Raw genomic sequence first — 19,628 nt, 5'->3', positions numbered from 1 at the left:
GCATCAAATTGAGTGTATTTTTCCGGTTACTGGGCAGACATCAGTAGCTGTCATTCATGCTTTTAATTCACATTTGTGAAGCTAATTACATTACCAATCGGGTGCCAAGTCTTAAAAGTGTAAATGTTATTTCGGTTCGCATGTGCTTTGAGCGTTTTTGTTTAAAACTGAGGGAAGATGAAGGCATATTGTGATTATTTATGCACCTTTTGTTGGATGGTGGAGTGTTTCTGCTCCATGTCCCTCTTCTCTTTGGCAGCATCCACCACCAGCTGGTCCAACTGCAAGAGACAGAACAAGTGATTAGTCAAGCTGACCAAACCAACTGCTCAGATGCATTTCATTCAAACGCACAATATACAAAATGCTTCAGCTTATTCAAGGAAAAATATGTGCCTACTGAATTCTTTTCATTTATCTTACCATAGACTAACAGAGAAAGCAGTGAGGAAGTGAATAATGTGACAGTCATAAAGTCCACTGCTGGTCGATTAAAATGAAAGGTTCATCTTTCAACTTTGCCTATAAATGCACGTGTGTGTGTGCACTGATGCTTTTTTACTTCCCTCTCCAATCTTGGGAGTAAAAATGATTCCAGCAAATGAGCAATTTTTTTCACAGGCCAGATCGAGACAAGACATGCTTTCTCCTCTAAACAAAATGGACTGTGCTGCGAAGGCTTCGTCATGTGTGAAATTGGATGGGAAGTGATTGATTCTCCTCATCGCCGCGAGTAACCGTTGCATGTAAGGAGGAAAACAAAGGATCTTTTGAGCCGAGAAGAAAGCAACAAATTTTTTTTAAAGAAAAAGGGCTTCAGTGAAGTTCTGGAGGTCACAGGAGAACGCCGAAAATGTGCCAGTTTGCCTTACAGCAGCAACATTCTACTGTATGCCTCTTGATAGTCTGTTTCTGCAGCGTGACCTAATTTAGAAAGTCTGAAGCTCCGAACACAAAAGAGTCCCTATGTGATTGTAGGTCAGTGATTGAGGAGGGGTGCAGAATACATGTGAATGTGTGATGACTAGGGTTCAAAGTTCCATCAGCAAACCACATACAAAGAATTGTGGTACTTTGAAGGATTTAAAATTTATCTACCATGTACAGACTTTTTACTACAGACCCCAATATCCCCCATAATGAACTTATTAACCTCTTTTTTTGAAAATGTTTTATATTCCACATTATCTTTGTAAAAGGAAATGTAGATTATTGCAGGTTATCAAGAAACTCTTAAGAAGGGCTGTGGAGGCTTTTATTTCAACACTTACCACAACTTCAAGCCTACCTGATGCAAATTCATACATTTTACTTCCTGTCTGACGGCTCAAATTTATATATAATAATATTTTTTTTTTGCAAAACAGCATTCTGCTTTAATAACATCAAACTCTGTTCTCTCTTTCACAAAATACACATGAACGTGCCGCTATCTGGCAGTTTGAGACGACAGAATTTGAGAGAGTCGGCTCTTTTGTTTTGTTTGGAGAGGAAATGGGTGGACAGAAGAGCGGCAGGCAGATAAAATCAGATGGGAAATGTTTTTCCTTGTCGCACCATAACTAGTCCAGTCCGGTCCATGCTGTCTATCTGGATGCATCTGTAACTTAAAAGACAGGTATGTGTTTGTGTGTAGCCCTCCAGATATTTTGTGACTCATGTTAACTTTACCATCTTATCTATCAAACTGTGCAGCCCCCACTGACAATGTCAGCAGAGACAATTGCCTTCAATGTTTCACACTGCCTTCCAGACCACAGCAGCACGGCACTCTGCTTAGATCACACTCGACATGTAGCTGCAGTGACACGCTCTATGATTCATGGAAAAGACACAAAACATGCTTTTGAATGAGCGCATTGACGGAAGTCACATGTGTTCAAGCCTCAAGCTCTGTGTCACCGAAAGATGCAATCAGCAAATCATGACATACCTAGAAGTAGTCTCACTGTTTCTACCAGCAAAGCTGCTAAAAGTAGCATACATGATGTGAATCCGTGTTGGATGTCATACGATCAAAATGGAACATCCGCAATTTTAGCTATAAATGGCAGCAAGTCTATGGTCCTGGTCAGTATTTCCTGTTTCATCTCATCCTCAAACAACCACAGGAACAGTGAAGTAAAAGTCTTTCTGCATGTACTGAGTCTAGCCGCCTTCCTATTTTCCAACATTTAAAAAAAAAAAATATCATTACATCCCTTATGTTTCTGCATGTACTGAGTCTAACCAATTTTCCTATTTTCTAATGTTTTTTGTTTGTTTGTTTTTAACATCATTACATCAGTTGTGTTTCTGGAGGTTTGGGGCAATTCAAATTTTCTTGTGTTCTGTTCCGAAGCAAATTCAACCACAGTGGTGAGATTATCATGCAAGACCACACATCACCCGATGTTCTATACTCTACTAATTATGATAATTGATCAGATCTATATAGCACTTTTCTAGACACTCAAAGACGCTTTACACTGTCAATTATTCATTCATACACATTCATTCCGGTGGTGGTAGCTACGATTGTGTAGCTGGTGCAGACTGATAGAGGCATGGCTGCCATTCTGCCCCTCCGACCACCACCTCAAACAATCCATTCAGACGTATTCACACCAGGCAAGGTGGGTAAAGTGTCTTGCCTAATGACACAACGACCATGACACAGGTTACAGGGCGGAATTGACCTGAGCCACAGCCGCCCCATCCAACAGTACTATACTGAGCCAACTTTATTCATCTACCATAGAAAGGTTAAAAGCCAAACTGTACTAGTATTGTTGTTATTGGCAAGTATTCCTGCCCTTGATCACTTTCTCATTGGTTACAGGCATCAAGTCATATTACCAGACCTGTTGACAGCTCCTCCACACCTCCCTGCAAAGCCTCTCCACCTTCTTCAGCTTCATGATGGAGAGAAGAAAAGGTATAATGCACAATCCTCTTGTTGCTGCTTCCCACAGCTTGGCCTCTGATCTTCCTCTCCTTTTTGGTTTTGTACTGCTCCAAATTCAGTGTGACAGGCTTATAATCCACAGCACAGTTATATTCCGGTTGTTCATCGGCTTGAAACCAGCCCTCTATCTCTTTTTTCCCCTCCCTCTCAAGGTCTGTTTTCTTCAACAGTCTTTTTCAATTCTCTTCCTTTTTCCTCACACAATCCTTGCTTTTCTCTCCGTCGGTCTTTTGAGCGGTGCAGCCAGAGGCTTACAGAACGTGCCATTCCATTTTGCCTCAGTCACTTTTGCTTTGAGCAGATTACATTCTGCCACTTATCCCTTCCTAGAATCTGCTTTTCAAAGTAGTTCTGTCTTCCCCCTTCCGTTGTGTCTTTTCTTTTTTTCTATAAATGTCTAGATATCAACAATGTCAGATGTTTCCAGCTTCAGAGCTTGAGGGTAAAAACCACACTCTTCTCTCCAATCCAGTTTGGAGGCGATTCTTCAGATCTGGCTTCCAAAAAGGTCTTTCTTCTTTTTGTCAAGTAAAAAACACAAAAAAACACTGCATGGTTCCTTGTCTTATTTTTTTCTTTGGTTCAATCATCGAAAACATGTTTACAAGCTACACTTTTCTCTTCGGAAGAGCCCACTGCATCTCTGCTCCTCCTAAACTCTTCACTCTGTGGCTACTCTCCTTCCTTTCACGCACTTCTGATGAAAATCGTCCTTTCATTCAGCTGCTCTGCAGGTTCAACCTCAGAGCCAACAGTTTATATTCCACAACCTTGAGCATCCTGCTTGGCTTTCTTTGCTGCGTTCGCTCAGCTGACTGTCAACCCTGTGAGTCTGACTGTGGGAAAACCCTTTTCCAGCCCTCTGACTGCTTTCTTCCTCATTCTTTGCGACTACAGCTTCACTGAGATAACAATCTTAAAGTCACATTCGGGCTGTGCTCGGGCTCGGAGGGAAGGCTCTGTTTATCAGAGGATGCACACAGACACACACGCAGCTGAAACCTCTGTTGACAAAAGCGTAGCACATGCATACATACACTGACCAGATAGGAACACAAACACTTTGTGGGAGACGGGTCGCATTGAGGGGAAGGCAGAGGATCGAATTACAGTTTTACTTATGTGTATTTTCATATCATCATTATGTCACTACCGGAGATTACGAACAGATGATCAAACCAGACCGAGTGGACACACACATACGGTTTCTTTAGGGAGACTGTATATTAATTATGCAACCCAGGACAGCATGTGTACAGACTAAAAAAAGGGGACCAGGTTTTATTTTAGTCACTACCTGAAACAATTCCTATAACCCTGAGGCCCTGGAAAAGAATGCCCATTTCAGTAATCAAACAATATTGTTCCTGCTTACATAATAGACAGTGTTTACTCCTGAGAGGCCACTGTTATGAAAACTTAGCAAAAAGTTACTCCGCTACTCTTCTGAAAATAGCTTTATGTTTGTTTAAGCTTCATGAGTTTATCATATCTTCTAACAACATTGCAAGTTTGAAATGAACGGTGCAGTCTAAATGTGAAGTATTAAATTAAAAGAGGGAAGCTAAACATGGAGCAAAACACCAATATTTTAACAGTAAGATCTAACAGCTGAAGCAGAGCTCCACACCTTCTCACAAAAACTCAAAGTATGTGGAGACTTTATCAAAACACATCAAACTGTAACATGGCATCTATGTGAAGAGTTAAAAGATGTCAATATGCTCCATTTCTGGGTAATGTAACGGTAGTATATCAACACAACCCAACAGGGCGGCTGTGGCTCAGGTGGTAGAGCCAGTTGTCCTTCAAGGTTGGTGGTTCGATCCCCTGCCCCTCCACAGTCCAAGTGTCCTTGGGCAAGACACTGAACCCCAAGTTGCTCCAGCACCTTGTATGGCAGCTCTGTCACCATTGGTGTATGAATGTGTGTGAATGGATGAATGAGAAACACATTGTAAAGCGCTTTGGATAAAAGCGCTATATAGGTGCAGACCATTTACTATTACAACCCTACTGAATTGCTTTTTAACAGATGTATTCCTTACATTTTTACTAAATTGTGACAGCTTATTTCACTGTGTTTTGAACTTGGTTGCTTCCGTAAACGTTAATCATGTTTGTCTGGGAGTTCGGTGAAATATTTCAATTTGCAATTACTCAAGATTTCTAGCGCCATTTAAAAATAAAAACAAATATGGCATACAGGAAGTACAGATATATGTGTTTGTGTGTGCACCCCGACATATCAGTGCAAAGCAGACTGTACCTGTCCTCCTAGCTGTTTCATAAGCGGTTGCAGTTCACTGAAGAGGTCATAACCTTGGTGGAAGAAAGTCAGGTGGGCGTACATGAAGGACAGCATCTATGAAGAAGACAGTGATTATTCCAACAACCTGCAGGAACGATGTGTAGGTCATTTGATGTGATAAACAAGTATGCTTACTGATTTCAGGATTTCTGATCTTCTCTTGGACTGTAGCACATTTATCTGGAATTAACAAAAACGAAATCTTGAGAAGCGAGAACACATATACATGACATGCAGCATAAAAAAAAACATTAAACAAACTCTACAGAGGCAGTGTGGGATTTGAAAGAAAAACGCAAAAGGGGAAAGTAGCAGAAATATCAACAAAAACGACAGACGTCAAGAATACAAGGCGGAAGGGAAAGTGAGATGAGATACTGGAGATGAAACCAAAAAGAAGGGCTGCTTAAGAGGAGGCCAATTCAAAGAAAGCTGACAAGCGTGAAATGAGTAATACTTTAAAAAAAATAAAAAATTAAATCACACCCCAAGCATTGGACAGTGCTTCATCATACTGGCACCAGGGGGAGCCCTGCGTCTCATGTTTAGCCCTGGGATGAGGTGGAAGTCTGTCTCACCTCTTATCCTCACTGCCCTGCTGCACTGTTGCCTCCTGTCTCCTTATGTGTGTGCATGTGTGTGCATGTGTGCGTATGGCAGACGCTGCCTCTAGTCCACACCAATTACCATTGTGCTGCTCATCTGGCCTGTGAGGTTGTCTTGGGTTAATGTTGCAGAGTGCGGATATGTTATGGAGGACTGTAAAAGCAGACGCTGATGTTAGGCAGCTTTTTTTTTTTACTGACAGGAACTAATAACTGCTGTGAGACAGCAGAGTCACTGACTGGGCGTGGTGATGCATTTGGCTGCCAAGGAAGGCACTTCAGCTTCTGAATTAATGTCAAGACTCTTCCTCATGCCTATGGATTAACCTGTGTCTACTAGTTTCTTTCTTGTGGCCATGAAAGCAGGGTCTCCACGCTTCGATACGCTGGAGAACAAAAGTTTAAATCCCTCTTGTGGCCAGCAATAATTTCATGGCCGCAGGTTTTAGGGTCATTTTCTCTAGCAACGCTAACCACATGTTTTTATAACACCAATGTTAACTCCCATCCCTAAAAGGAAGCACATTTTTCCATCTCCAAACCACAGCAGCTGATGCTTTACAACTTTTACAAGCCCCCTCCTTCTCTTGATTACAGTCTATTAGTAGTTCTGCCTGCAGTAGCACCTCTAAACCATGGTGTCAACACAAGTGCCACAAGCAAAATATATGAGCAATTAGTAGGTTATTGGTCGGTAAGTTGTGGTAAATTTCACTCTTGCAGCACAGTAATGGCACAAAGTTTGAGCAAAATGTAGACTTCGATTCGTGACTATCCAATCACGTAAAATTTCAGGTTTTAGAAACATATAAACTCCTATTTCGTATCTGTAGTTGTAACATTGCTTCTGTATTTCTATGTTAAGTGTGTATTAAAATGTTGGTTTCTATGGTGGGGGTGATAACATATCGGCCAGGGTGGAGTCAGATGGCAACATTATCTGTTTTATTGTGTAAGATAGTATTCATCTCACTATAGTTGCATCATGCTTCGAGACATCGCCGGCAGTCAATGAGGCAAACCTTTAAGTTTAAACTTTAGCATTTTATGATCCAGCTCTACGTGGCACAGCATACTAAAAGAGACATGCTCCATTCTTAAAATGTCATGAATGCAAGGCTGGCTTACAGCCTCTCTCATATATTTTCCTCTCCCTCTACCATCTTGCATGTCACTGTAAACTGTGTACTGTATAATTAAGCAAAATTGCCACAAAAACAATCTAAAAAGAACAAAAAATGAAGCTAAAATCTGTCTCAAATGTTTCCTGAAAGCACAGCTGCAAAAGTTAGCTGCATTCTTAAAGTGCTGACAGCACTTCCCAAAAGCGAAACTTTAAATGCGACCCATTTAAATCAGCTGAGCTAGCTGCTAGCTTATAGATTTCCTATAAGCATGGTAAATGGCAAGATAAAAACTCAACTAATTTCTCACAGTCGGGCCTCATTTTATGAAAGAGCGATTATGCAGTGGGCCACTGGAGCAGGCTGCCAAACCTATATTGAAACCTGTTTTTGGGCTTCTATTCACTTTCTAATTTTGGGCTGAATTGTGCCAGTACAGTATTGTCTGTTCTTCTGGAGGGAGATTCAATAAAAGGGCTGGTAGCTGCTTTATCAGAAACCACACAGCATTCATCAGAGCTGCTGTGGCTGAGAGGACAACAAGACCACAGCTGATGTATTAAATGATACATGAGCACTTTTCACCGTGAAAGGTCAGAGTACAAGACGTTTATGTAGCTTTGACAGGGGGAAAAAAAAAAGGTCTAACACACCTAAACAGATGGGAAATTTTGAGAACAAGAAGAAGGAAAGAGTTTGCACAAGAGAAGATATTGTTTGCAGTGTTTGATTAAAAAACAAAGCTAGTCACCTGAGTGTCGTTTACCACTACAGATGATTCAACCGCTACAAAATAGCTCCAACATTGTGGGGTATCCAACCAATGAGAAGGTAAAACCGGACATATTCTCTTTACATACATACACATATTCTCAAGTACTGCTAGACATGTACACTTTTTATATCAAACATATTTTTTGCAGTTGTTCTCTTATAAACTTCCTCCTCTTGACTTCTTCCTTTGCTGCTATTTTCAAATTACCCTACCCAAAAATATGAATCACTTCTCTGCCACAGTGCTTCGTCAGACATGATGCCAAGAATATTGCCGTGATACAAGATTAACCATTTCTTGTTATGTATTAATGTTACATGAGCTGATGTGGGTCCGAAAATGAATGAATATAAACATGAGAAGATGGCAGAATTTCATTCATTTATATATTTATGTATTATGTGTGCACACCAGTTGTCGTACAATCCTTTGCTGACTTTTTTTTATCCTCCTGGCAAGTGTAAATACATATAACATATCACTATGTACAATAACGTCTTTTTCAATACCTACTACTATCTCCTGTTACTACGACTGTCCCTGTATAAAGCACTGCTGCTTCTGAGCTGAATCTAATCTGATGTGCTAAACTGGAGCGAGACAGGTGGACGAGCGTTTTTCGTTGGATGTGACAGAATCAAACACAGCTGTTGGTTCATTCTGCTCCGTGCCACGTCAGCGTTTTTAACCCGACGCAGCGTAATATGTAAAAAGACATGTTGGAGATCTTGTACGTTACAGCTCAGCGTTTTGAAGCTTCTGTGTTAAATGCTGCATGTCAGCAATCTATGGCTATATATAGTCTCATTGAAAACTGCATCACTTTCGGGAACACAGTGTACTGTTTGATGGCTCTGCAAGATTTGGACTAAAATCTCACTGTAACAGCAGTGCAGTAATACTTACGGACATGGTTTTTATATTATATCTTTAGCACATTTTGAGGATAAGTATACATATGCACTGACCTACTACTTGGCCACCAATCAGACAAACTGACAGCTCTTGTGATCTTGTCATTTAAGCAGTGAAACAATTTAAATCCGACGTCGAGCCGTTGTACCTGTAGGACGTAGTCGAGGACGATGTGTCGGAAGCACTTGCGTGTGGCAGTGAGGATGTTAGTGGCTTCCTCCACCTCATGTTGTTTGTTGCGTGGAGCCTGAGCATTTTTTATCAGCGCTGCCTCCTTTTCCTCGCTCACTTTGTCAAATTGCTTCTTGGCTTCTTTGAACTTACGCAGGTCACTGGAAAGGACAGGAGGAAAAGAGGGTCGTTAGTATGAACACAATGCCGTCAGTCCTCATCATAGAAGCACGTTTAATTGTATGGTAGTGTAAACTGGGAATTACGTTTAGAAAGTTCTGCTGCCAATAAAAGTGAAGGTACTTTTAGTTTTTATTATTTAGGTCAGTAATTGTATTTTAGGTGATAACCACTTTAATTTTTTGTCATTGAAAAACAGCATTTTAAACTGAAAAAGATCTCTGTCCTGACAAGCATTTTAGCTCATGCAATGGTAAATAGCAAGACCAAAGACTTCCTTAACAGCTGCTTACAATAAACAAAACCAGCACCGCCTGTAATTTATTATCCATGCTGAATTAACCACCGGCAGTGAAGGCACATGTCCTTGTTTTCCTCCAGAAAACAGTCAGGTGATAGGATGTGATGAATCAGGAAACAAACATAGTTACGTAATACATAACTGTCTATAGCATCATTTCCTAAAGCCTCCACTTCTGCCTGTCCAAACTAAACTGCAACCCCTGGAGTTTCCAAACTAAAACAGGGTCAGCCGTGTTTCAAAAGTCTCCGCTTTCAGGAGTCCTAAAACGCTGGAGCAGAATGGATGGTAGGTGGAAATGTACAGTTGAGCATTTTCAAATGAAAACATATTAGTGTGAACGTAGCCTTCGTTGATATTAATATTCCCAACCAGTTATACTACCTCTACTTGTTTTGTTATCTGTACAGAGTGGAGCTATTGCAGGGGCTCTAAAACTACATTTATTTAAAGTTTTGTACACTGATCTTCGCTGACAATCTTGTCAGAAGTTAAGATTAATTCAGCAGCATCCCTGAAATCTCATTGACCACCTGAGATCTGATGGATCAACTTCATTCATTAAAAACTGATCAAAAGCTCAAAAGACGGTTTGTGACTTCAGTAGATGGAGACACACACACACACACAGATGCCCCAGTGTTAATAGGAGGTGACCTTTAGTTTGCTGCCTCCAGCTTTTTGTAGGAGTCATAACATCCATTAATTATCGCTTAATCCTCACTAGGGTCGTGGGGGGCTGGAGTCTATCCCAGCTGACTTAGGGTGGAGGCAGGGGACACCCTGGACAGGTCACCAGTCTATCTACTCATACGGACAATTTAGAATCACCAATTAACCTCAACATGTTGTTGGACTGCTGGAGGAAGACGGAGAACTCGGAGAGGATCCATGCTGCACAGGGAGAACATGCAAACTCCACGCAGAAAGATCCCGGGTGTCCTCACCAGGACACGAACCGGCAACCTTCTATCTGCGAGGCAACGGTGCTAACCACCTCTCCACCTTGCAGCCCTCATCCTCACATATGGACAGAATTTTCAGAGTTGAATGACTAAACAGTGGATATTTTGCTTATCAATGAATTTTTCCCCTCAAATATTTCACAGCGTCTGTTCTCCTGGACTGTTTTGAACGGTGCTCACCCTAGTAACCAAAATGCTATTGGTACCTTTACCTGTATCAGTCTGTGTACATCAAATAATTAGTAACCTGCACTGTAAGATATGACACCAAGACATATCAGTATGTGATTCCTTAACTCTCATACTGACATACTTTTAACCTGCCTCTATACGACAACAACATAATAGAATTCTTGATATTCAGTTATGGCTTTTATTATTTGCGTGCCACCCCAAGATAATGACCAAATTCCTCTCCTGTATGCAAAAGAAATGCGGTACTGTAGAGCTCTAAAACACACAGAGTGGCATAATGGAATTTTTTACATAATTTAGGGATAAGCTTGAATGGATTTTCACCAACTCTGGGATTATGCTGATTTCAGACATTTCCTTTTGCTTGTTAATGATGATGTAAGGGCAAAAGGTGAGTTGTAAAAGGAAGGAAAGTTATCTTTAAATATGACGAAACACAAGCATGTCTGGATGACAGGAACACGAAGAGGTCAAAGTCTTAGTCCCCTGGAAATCCAAGAAGGTTAAAACAAACAAAAGTATTTGCTACTTGACCCAGCTCTGGACAAAGTCCTCAAACTGTCTGCCCCACATTTGTTCTCTGATGTTCTTTGCATGCGGTTAAGTCACATCAGAGTGCTACAAGGTTCTGATTAATTGTGAAGGAACATATTTCCCAGCTTTCTCTGAGAAGTATGGGTGCTGCTGATGTGGGTGTTTAGTCCTGGTGTGCCGGGGGGCAAAAACTGCTAATCCTCATAATGAAGTAAACCAGAGCTGCAACTGCATCCTGTAATTACACGATCAGTCTGAATGTCTGAGCTGTATCAGGGAGATAGGAGGTGTAGATTTAAATAGAAAACATTATCCTGTACAATGTTGTATCTTCATATTCCGCCCATGTCATCCATCCAGCTTATACTTCAAGAATATTCTTTTCTCTATTCTGCATCTGTTGTATAAACACACAGTGTTCACCTCAAATATGTCCACTGTTCCTGCTTTTGATTGGATGTGGACACGTCATCACAGAAAAATTCAATTTAGGTCATTCTTCAAAAGGTCACATTGCTCAAAGAAATAATCCGTTTCATTGATCCTTAGTCAGTCAATACTCACTCTTTGACAAATGTTTGAAGTTGGGTCTTGATTGATCTCTGGGCCTGATCGAATAATATCTGTAAAGAAAGAAAAAGAATGAGTGTTCGCTCCGTCCATTTTAGAAAACAGCTGCTCTCTGGTTAGATGAGCAAGTCGAGCATTAAACATTTTAAGGAACTTGTCCAAGAAAGCAACAAGGTGCTGATAAATATATTCCCCTTCCAGGCCGCCGCATGAACTGCAAGTCAGCATTCAGCATCTCTGTTTAGGAGGATTTTTGTTAACATCACAGGGTGCAATTAAGCAGCTAAATTTACACAAACACGCTGACTTTGTAAACTCCCCCCATAAAGACATAAACACGAGAAATGACGTGAGTTGCTTCTTCTTGCTGGTGAGTCATGCCCTCATTAATCTGCATGCTTCCTTAAAAATAAGCTGCCCAGCAAAAAGCCCCACAAACGCTTTAAATAGGGATTCAATGCAATTTTGTCGTCGGACAAGACAATATGGGCAGTGTGGCCGGGAGAGGCTACCAGAGACAAACAGATTGAGCACTGTGTTTGAGCCGATCATGTGCTGAAAGATCGCTGAGTGGCAAAAACTTATCTGACAGTCAGCTGATGTGACCACAGTCTCTGCCAACGAATAACAGTCGCAGGCCTGCACTGTGGCTCCTGGAGACTTTTAGGGGACTAGTCTAGACAGGTAACAAGAGGACCTGGTAGAGTTTAGTTATTCTAACCGCCCACCCTCAAGCTCCTCCACTAGTTAATAGGACATAGAACATCTCATCTAAAGTAACCAGCACTAGATGTGCCGGGTTACAGTCTAAAAGCAGAACCAAAACTGTCTACACAAGCTAATTCAAACAAATCGAAACAAAAAGAGCCATCAAAATGTAAAACTGAGTCCCCATTTCATATATTGTTGTCCATTCCATAACGAGCAAAGGAACATTCAGTCTTCACAGCGATATAATTAATTAAAGCACGAGGCTTGTGAGAAAAGTATTAATTAAAGTGAGGTTGCAAGTGAATACGTTTTCATTACTGAAGAATCTCCTGGTTTGTTTATCAATCAATTATTTATCCAGCTAATGAAGGCACACTTTCCCCCTCAAGTCAAAGATGATGTGTTCAAACTGCTTTATAATACAAAACCCAAAGATACTAGATGTATACATTCATTAACCAAGGTCACATTAAAGCAGAAGTAACCTCAGCTGTAGTTGCTGATTCTAATAGCGTATAATGGCAATGACAGCGTCGTGCTGGCTGGAAACTCACTCTGGACATGTTACGTAGAGCTAACGGAGACACGACTTGACAAGAGCGATCAAGAAATGAACATTGGCTGTAGAGAGAAAAGCCTCCAGCCGTGCCTCCTCTCTGCGTCTGAGACGGTCTTAGCGAGAGGACAAACAGAGCAAAGTTGTGCCTCCATTTTGAAATGTCCACCAGAGACTGAGGAGTCTAACACGGGGACTGGAGAGGAACATAATTATAATTAAATCTGTTCCACTGGGATCCTTGAAGAGTGGAACAGCATGAGATGAGCCTCATGTGCCTTTATTTTCTAAGATCTAGTGGAATGCATTAGAATACCAGGCAGTTAAATCTTTCAGGCTGACAGAATACCTACATTACTCCAGCTAAAGCCATGAATGGTTCTGCTTGTATTTCAGCTGTCTAAGGTTTGACGACCACATAGTAAAGACTGACCATGACCATGCTTACCCTAGTGATGCATGATTTATTCCAACACTCCACAACATGAGACAGAGGGAATAGATTTTATGAGAGAGGAAACTCCTCTCCCTAGCCCATGGACTTTTTTTTTTTATACTGGAATAAGTAACTGTTTTATGTGACAAGAAATCCCAAAGCTTTGTTGACATTTAACTAATGGTTAAAGGAAAAAAACACAAGATTTTTTGCAGCTGACTCAAAGAGCTTTCTTCTAACCACCTTTTATGGAGGGCAGTGTTTGCTGCACTGGCGGGCATGTTTTCAGCAACACCCTGCTTCCCACTTATATGAAATCCCACCTGGAAGCTGCTCATTATTGTTGCTTTCTTCATAATCAACCACAAATGCTCAACACCAGGCGAAGCCTCCGAAGAGCGTTTCTTGTCCATTTTCTGCTTCTCAAACCGGCCCTCCTCTTACAGACACATTAGCTCTGCTCTGTCTGTTGCCGTCTTTCCCAGCAGTAAATAAAGCCTCTGACAGTGAAAAAAAAAAACTGTTCCAAACCATTGGCCCATCTGGGTTTTGTCATCACCCAGCTGTCAAGTGGAAACAAATTATGACAATACATCCGGTTTCACATGGCAGTGACAACATACCGTGTGATAGTTGATCATCTCCTGCAGGCTCTCGGCAAACTTTGTGAGGCTGGACTGTGGAGAGAAAAGGAGGACAGTCGTGAGGGCAGGCAGGCAGATAGCGCTTAGCGATGAAGACAAAGTTATAAAACACAATATAGCACAGGGATAGCAAGAGCTGTGTTAAAACAAGGCTGCACAAATGGGACGAAATGCAAATTTCTGTTGCATGCTACACCCCAAACATCGGCTTTTCAGGTATGGCTAAAAGGAAAACCTGGTCTTTTTGTAGAAACAATAGCACTTTAGGAAAGAATTCTTTTGGCTAAGTAGCTCTCTCCAAACACACAAGTGGTTGAAGTTCAAACCTAAGGGAGAGGCAGTGAACAAAATACACAAAGGCAGAGAGGAAGTGCTTGGCGCGCCATGCAAAACTCATATGAGAAAACAAAACATCTGACCTCTGCGAGACCCAGCGGACAGTACGAGGTTTTACTAGCCCTCGTTTGTTTTTCTTTAAAACTTAGATTAATCTGGTAATGTCATCAACGGTAAAAACACTTTGCTCAAGAGAGAAAACAAAGCAGAGAGGAAGTGCTCATCTGGGATTCACATCTGGGAGCAACGAAGAAGTCAATTAGGGTTTTACTCTGTACAGACTCGAGCGCTGATGTTTGTTTATTTTGCAAATATTTGAAGATTATTATAGTTTGACAGAATATTTTAAGGAGGCCTGCACAGGCAACAAGCAGAAACAAACAAAAAACTCTGTGACAGCACTAATGGCGAGGGCTCTCTAAGGTTCAGATCAAGTGAGATTATTTATTGTTTACCTCGATGACCTCATCTTTGGTGGACTGCTGGGCAAGCTCCCGGATGCCGTTAACAAACTGCTTGTTGGCTGCATTGTAGGCTTTTCCAGCATCAATCATCCCGATGCACAACTTCACCAACTAGCAGAAGAAAGAGAACGAGGAGGAGGCAAACGTTAACTGGCAGAACACAGAGCAATGAAGGAATGCATTCAAAGACGATAACACTGGAGTGAATGGAAACTAGAAACAGTGCCGGTCATTTCTTCAGGGCATTCGCTCTTATTAAAAACTGGAGGTTTGCTGCTAAAAATACAGTCAGGAAATTGGAGGAACCTGGAGTTTGACAGCAAAGGATTCTAAAATATAAGATGCTTAGTGCTTACTCAGTTTCTTGGTAATTAACAGCAGGCACTTTTTTTCCCTTCTGACTCATTGGGGGCAAAGATAATTCCAGGTTATGTAAACTCACGACAAACTCTGGCAGTTCTCCATCAGCTCCCACACAAGAGATGATACAGAGCCTGAATATGGATCTGCAGCCAAAGAAAGCAGCTAAATAACTCAAGTAAAAATGCTCATTCTAAGCAACTCCTTCCCTGATTAGTGCATGATTAAAGTCAATTAATTAAAAGCTGATGAAACGCAAACCGCTTGATTCTGGTTCCAGATAGACCTAATTAGATGACGGATATTTGGTGTTTTTGCGTCAAGTAAATCAGGGACTGGAATCAAAGGGGAGATAAAATAAAGGCAGCTTCTCCAGTCACAGCTTACATAACTAATCTAAATTATTCTGTCACTCAAAATGTGGCAGTTTATTGAAAAAAAACATTGTCTTATATCAAAAACAAATTATTTTAGTCCCAAACATATAACTGTCTCAGTAGCAAAGCTAAGAAAGCAAAATGCAATTTTAAAAGTGACCTATATACGCCTGACTTACAGCAACTGAGCAGCTACTTCAGTGAGGTTTAACAGGACAAGGTGGATGGTTCTTTATCCAACAGCCGTGCACGTCACGTCAACACCCACTTTTTACCACCAGGCTTTGCATGTCCTCTACATTTGCATAGCACATTACATTTTAGCTGTTGGTCCATCCACTCATGTCATCACACACATTTACTGGCGTACTCTATGCACTTTACTAAACATTGACAAATTTTACACCCTATTTGGATCAGACAAATCAGGACTTCAAACTTAAAGCTGCCTCATTTCAAATATAATTTAACTAAACTTTCTCCTGCTTCTCTGCATGTTGATGTGTTTGCAGTTTACTGTGAAGTCCAACTAAATCTGATTTTTTATTTACCGTAAATTCCGGACTACCTTCTTCACGCGCTTTGAACACTGTGGCTTAAACAATGATGCAGCTAATTATTGGATTTTTGCGAGTTTTACGAATTTGCCCTGAGACGAAAGTGACATTGAGAGCGACAACGAAAGAGACTGAGGAAATGTGTGATGAAGTAATTCTGAGGCTGTTCAACTCCGACACTGAAGAAGACGACTTTAGTGGTTTTAGTGCAGGAGGAAGATGAAGATAGCGATCAATGACTTTTCCTGGTAGGATACTGTAGTTTTTATTTTTTTTAACCAGCCGTGTTACAGGCACTGCTCGGAAAAAAGCATTTATGGTACGTATTTAATCAAAAGTTGAAAAAAATCTTTCTGTGTAAATATCTCATGTTAAAACGTGGACACCTGCAGCTTACAGACAAGTGGGCCTATATATGTACAAAACTTGGTGGGTGTGGCTTATATTCAATAGTTGGAATTTACGGTAGTTCAGAAATCTTTTTAAAGTATCCATGTGGGTTGTTTTATTTTTCTCTTGATCAAATTTCAGAAGTTCAAAAGAGAGACCACTGCTGGATGCAAAACCAAACTTTAGGACACCAGACAACCTTTAATACTGCTTCCTGCTTTTAAACATAAATTAAATAGCCCTTATCGGAGCAGATTTAACAATGACAGTTAAAAGTCTGTTTGCTTTTGATGCAACACGACAGCAGGTAGGAAGCTCCACGACAAAGTTGAACTCTGGTCCCTTCGGCCACGACTCCACCCAACGCGAACGCATTCACACACTATCACAGTCACACACATGCACACAAACACACCCACTCTCTGGCAGATCCTTCCTCTCCCCAGCAAGAAGGGAAATGAGGCCGGGGCTGAGTCACAGAGGTGGGGTGGGGTGAGGAGGAGGGTGGGACTCTGTAAGACTAAGTCCAGGAACAATGAACTGGCTTCTTCCAGGCTCGAGGTCGCGCTTTCAACGAGCGAACATACTTTCAACTCTGCAGGGATCCATTTAGAGGAGGGGCTGGTTCGCCATCGTCATCTACTGATTAACGACACTTTGTTTGGTTGGTTAATTACTGTGGTTTAGTTAAAATGAACACAGTGGGTGAGATCAACTGTGATGCTGTTTGCTGGAAACAAGAAAGTAATCTGAAGCATCTGCATGAAAAAACCCCCGAAAGGCAAGAATTTATTGGCGTTACAAACAGAGGTTCCCATGTGAACACTAGCAGTTACTTACCAAAGTGAAGCAAAACAAAAAGAAGCCAAAACACACTCGGGACTAGTGCTAATATGGAGCTAATCACATTGCAGATGGGAAGCTATGACAATGAAAAGATCCTCATCTTAAGTTTAGTGTAGGAGACGACAACATGCTGGAGCTGCGTTAACTTTCCTACAACTTCAACGATGTGTTGAAACTCACCTTACTGACAAACAACCAATCACTGTCAATGTGTGCTTTAGGTCTTTATGTTCATATGCAGACACGTTGCATTCTCCATGCTTGCTTGGAGCGAGCAGTTTTACTAACTTTAAAAGATGACAGCAAAAATTAACCCTACATTGGAGATAAAGGAGCACTGAGAAAAAACAAGCCTACCTTGGGAATACTGCAAGAAAAAAAGTTGGACATTTGTAAGGAAACACCTCAAAGACAAACCATTCTGTGTGCATGTCCAAGAAAAAGTGTTTGCCAGCAGTAGTCCATAGACGTAAACTATCCATTTGGGAAGATCTTTTGTGAGTTCTCTGAATTCACAGGAATTGTGAAGCAACCGTGTAGTTCTAGTTTTTTTTTTCATGTCAGCAAAAGCTTAGTGGGGTTTGAAACAATGAATACGACACAGATGCAATGTTTCATACATTTAAGACATGAAAGGACACGAGCATGCTGCAGATTTTGCTGTAAAAAAAAATCTCTACCAAAAGCATAGAAGTCTTACAACTAAATGTTAAATAAATGCTACTTTGTGTCCAAGTCAATGATTTTCTGTTTTACTGTGCAGTGAAAATAATTTTTAAAATGTCTGCTTTGAAGACAGAATTGTTAAATGAATAATTGTCAAAGCAAATGTGAAAATGAATTCTGATTTTAGGAGAGATTACACCTTGCTTTCAATCATAGTTTGGCATAAAAATCCAACCATACGGACTCTTGTGGCTCCCACCTTTTTTCAATTAACTGGTCTTGGCCACAGCGGATAGCATTTTTCACATTTCTGATTGTGATCAACAACGTGTGACTGCAAAAAGGCTCCTGCAGTGAATTATTCAGACACAGGTGAACCACCATTTGGCAGTTAGTGTTTATTTTCCACTGTGTCAGCAGTGAAATAAGACAAGATTTGCTCACACCCACTGCTACATCTGACACACTGAGTCATGCTGGGAATTATGCATCTAAACTGTCCAGTTACAGCACATGCTGCAGTGTACATTTGTTCTTCTTCATATAGATCTGAAGCACATGAACGCCCACATATTTCAGACGCTCTGTGTCTATATTTAAGTCTCACTCAACAGGCAATATGCCAGGGAATCTACTGGGGACAAGGCCAGAGACAAACCTGCACCTTACAGGATGGCCTTTGTAGCTGCCAGTTCACACAGTGGAGCAAAGGAACAATTAAGCAATGTTTTTCATGGGTGGTACTCACTTTGTCGAGCTTGGATTCCAACTCGCACACATCCCCCTCCACTTCCTCTATGGTGGCTCTGTGAGGACAGAAAACACAAAGGTTTGAAATCATGCACGGCCGTGACTCAACACTTTCAACTTAATTGATATTCAGAAGCATGAGCGGTGAAACAGAGAGAGGAGACACACTGAAGGGGAATCCTGGAGTAAAGCACATTGACTCAGTTTCCAGTTCAGTTTTCCATCTTTGTCACAGATTTCTGCTTAACCACCCTGTGTTTACTGTATACAGACCAGTGAAGTTTGAATATTTTAAAATAGAACTAACATAGTTCTTTTGTTCTACTAACTGGCTACAACATCAATGTTCTATATCACAGGACTTCATGCTGATCTTAAGCAGAACAGACACAATATGCTGTTTATGCAATCAAAGCTCTAGAGAATCACAATTAAAGCCAGCTTAACATCTTTATTATTTCACCACATTTTTTTGATCATGTGCTACAGATTTGTCAAATACAGTTGTGACTCGATAATCCGACACTAAATGTAAAACCTTCTTTTATGTCGGATAGCAAGGCTGTCGGATTGTCAAGACGGAGGTCAAGATACAAGGAGGGCTTGATGCTTGAAGGCTCATTTGTTATAAATATTCATTGGTTATAGTTGTTATAATAACTAGTAGGGCTGGTCCCAATACCACTTTCTGGTCTCTGGATATTTGGGCCGAATTAATGATGACTACCCGAATATTCGGCACGGTGCGGGGGGGGGGGCACTCCTACCCCGGGGGAGCGCTCCGACGGGGTGGAAGTGGCCGGAACGTATAGCCAGTACTTGGCTGCTGATGCTAGTTTAGGATAGCGGTCACAGTTCTGTTTCCACCATCGGTGGGAGTGGCAGATACGCTCCACCGTTACCATCCATGTTTACTTCCTCAAACACTGAGCACGCTCGCTG

The 19,628-nt window shown here is 41.2% G+C and overlaps 1 protein-coding gene across 1 annotated transcript in view; it reads right to left on the bottom strand.

The window, feature by feature from the left end:
* Positions 1-19,628, bottom strand: part of LOC103364559 (arf-GAP with coiled-coil, ANK repeat and PH domain-containing protein 2) — a 53,995-nt gene that overhangs the window by 19,656 nt on the left and 14,711 nt on the right. The window contains exons 2-9 of the mRNA XM_008291710.1: positions 18,685-18,742; positions 14,732-14,851; positions 13,920-13,973; positions 11,588-11,646; positions 8,826-9,009; positions 5,394-5,438; positions 5,217-5,312; positions 207-281 (exon numbers count right to left, since the gene is read on the bottom strand). Coding sequence (XP_008289932.1) covers positions 207-281; positions 5,217-5,312; positions 5,394-5,438; positions 8,826-9,009; positions 11,588-11,646; positions 13,920-13,973; positions 14,732-14,851; positions 18,685-18,742 — 691 coding nt within the window. The remainder of the gene's footprint in view (positions 1-206; positions 282-5,216; positions 5,313-5,393; positions 5,439-8,825; positions 9,010-11,587; positions 11,647-13,919; positions 13,974-14,731; positions 14,852-18,684; positions 18,743-19,628) is intronic.

The sequence above is a fragment of the Stegastes partitus genome, unplaced genomic scaffold, assembly GCF_000690725.1.
Source record: "Stegastes partitus isolate 25-593 unplaced genomic scaffold, Stegastes_partitus-1.0.2 Scaffold756, whole genome shotgun sequence".
Taxonomy (NCBI): domain Eukaryota; kingdom Metazoa; phylum Chordata; class Actinopteri; family Pomacentridae; genus Stegastes; species Stegastes partitus.
The sequence above is the reverse complement of the archived record's forward strand: the minus strand, read 5'-3'. Positions and strand labels throughout refer to the sequence as shown.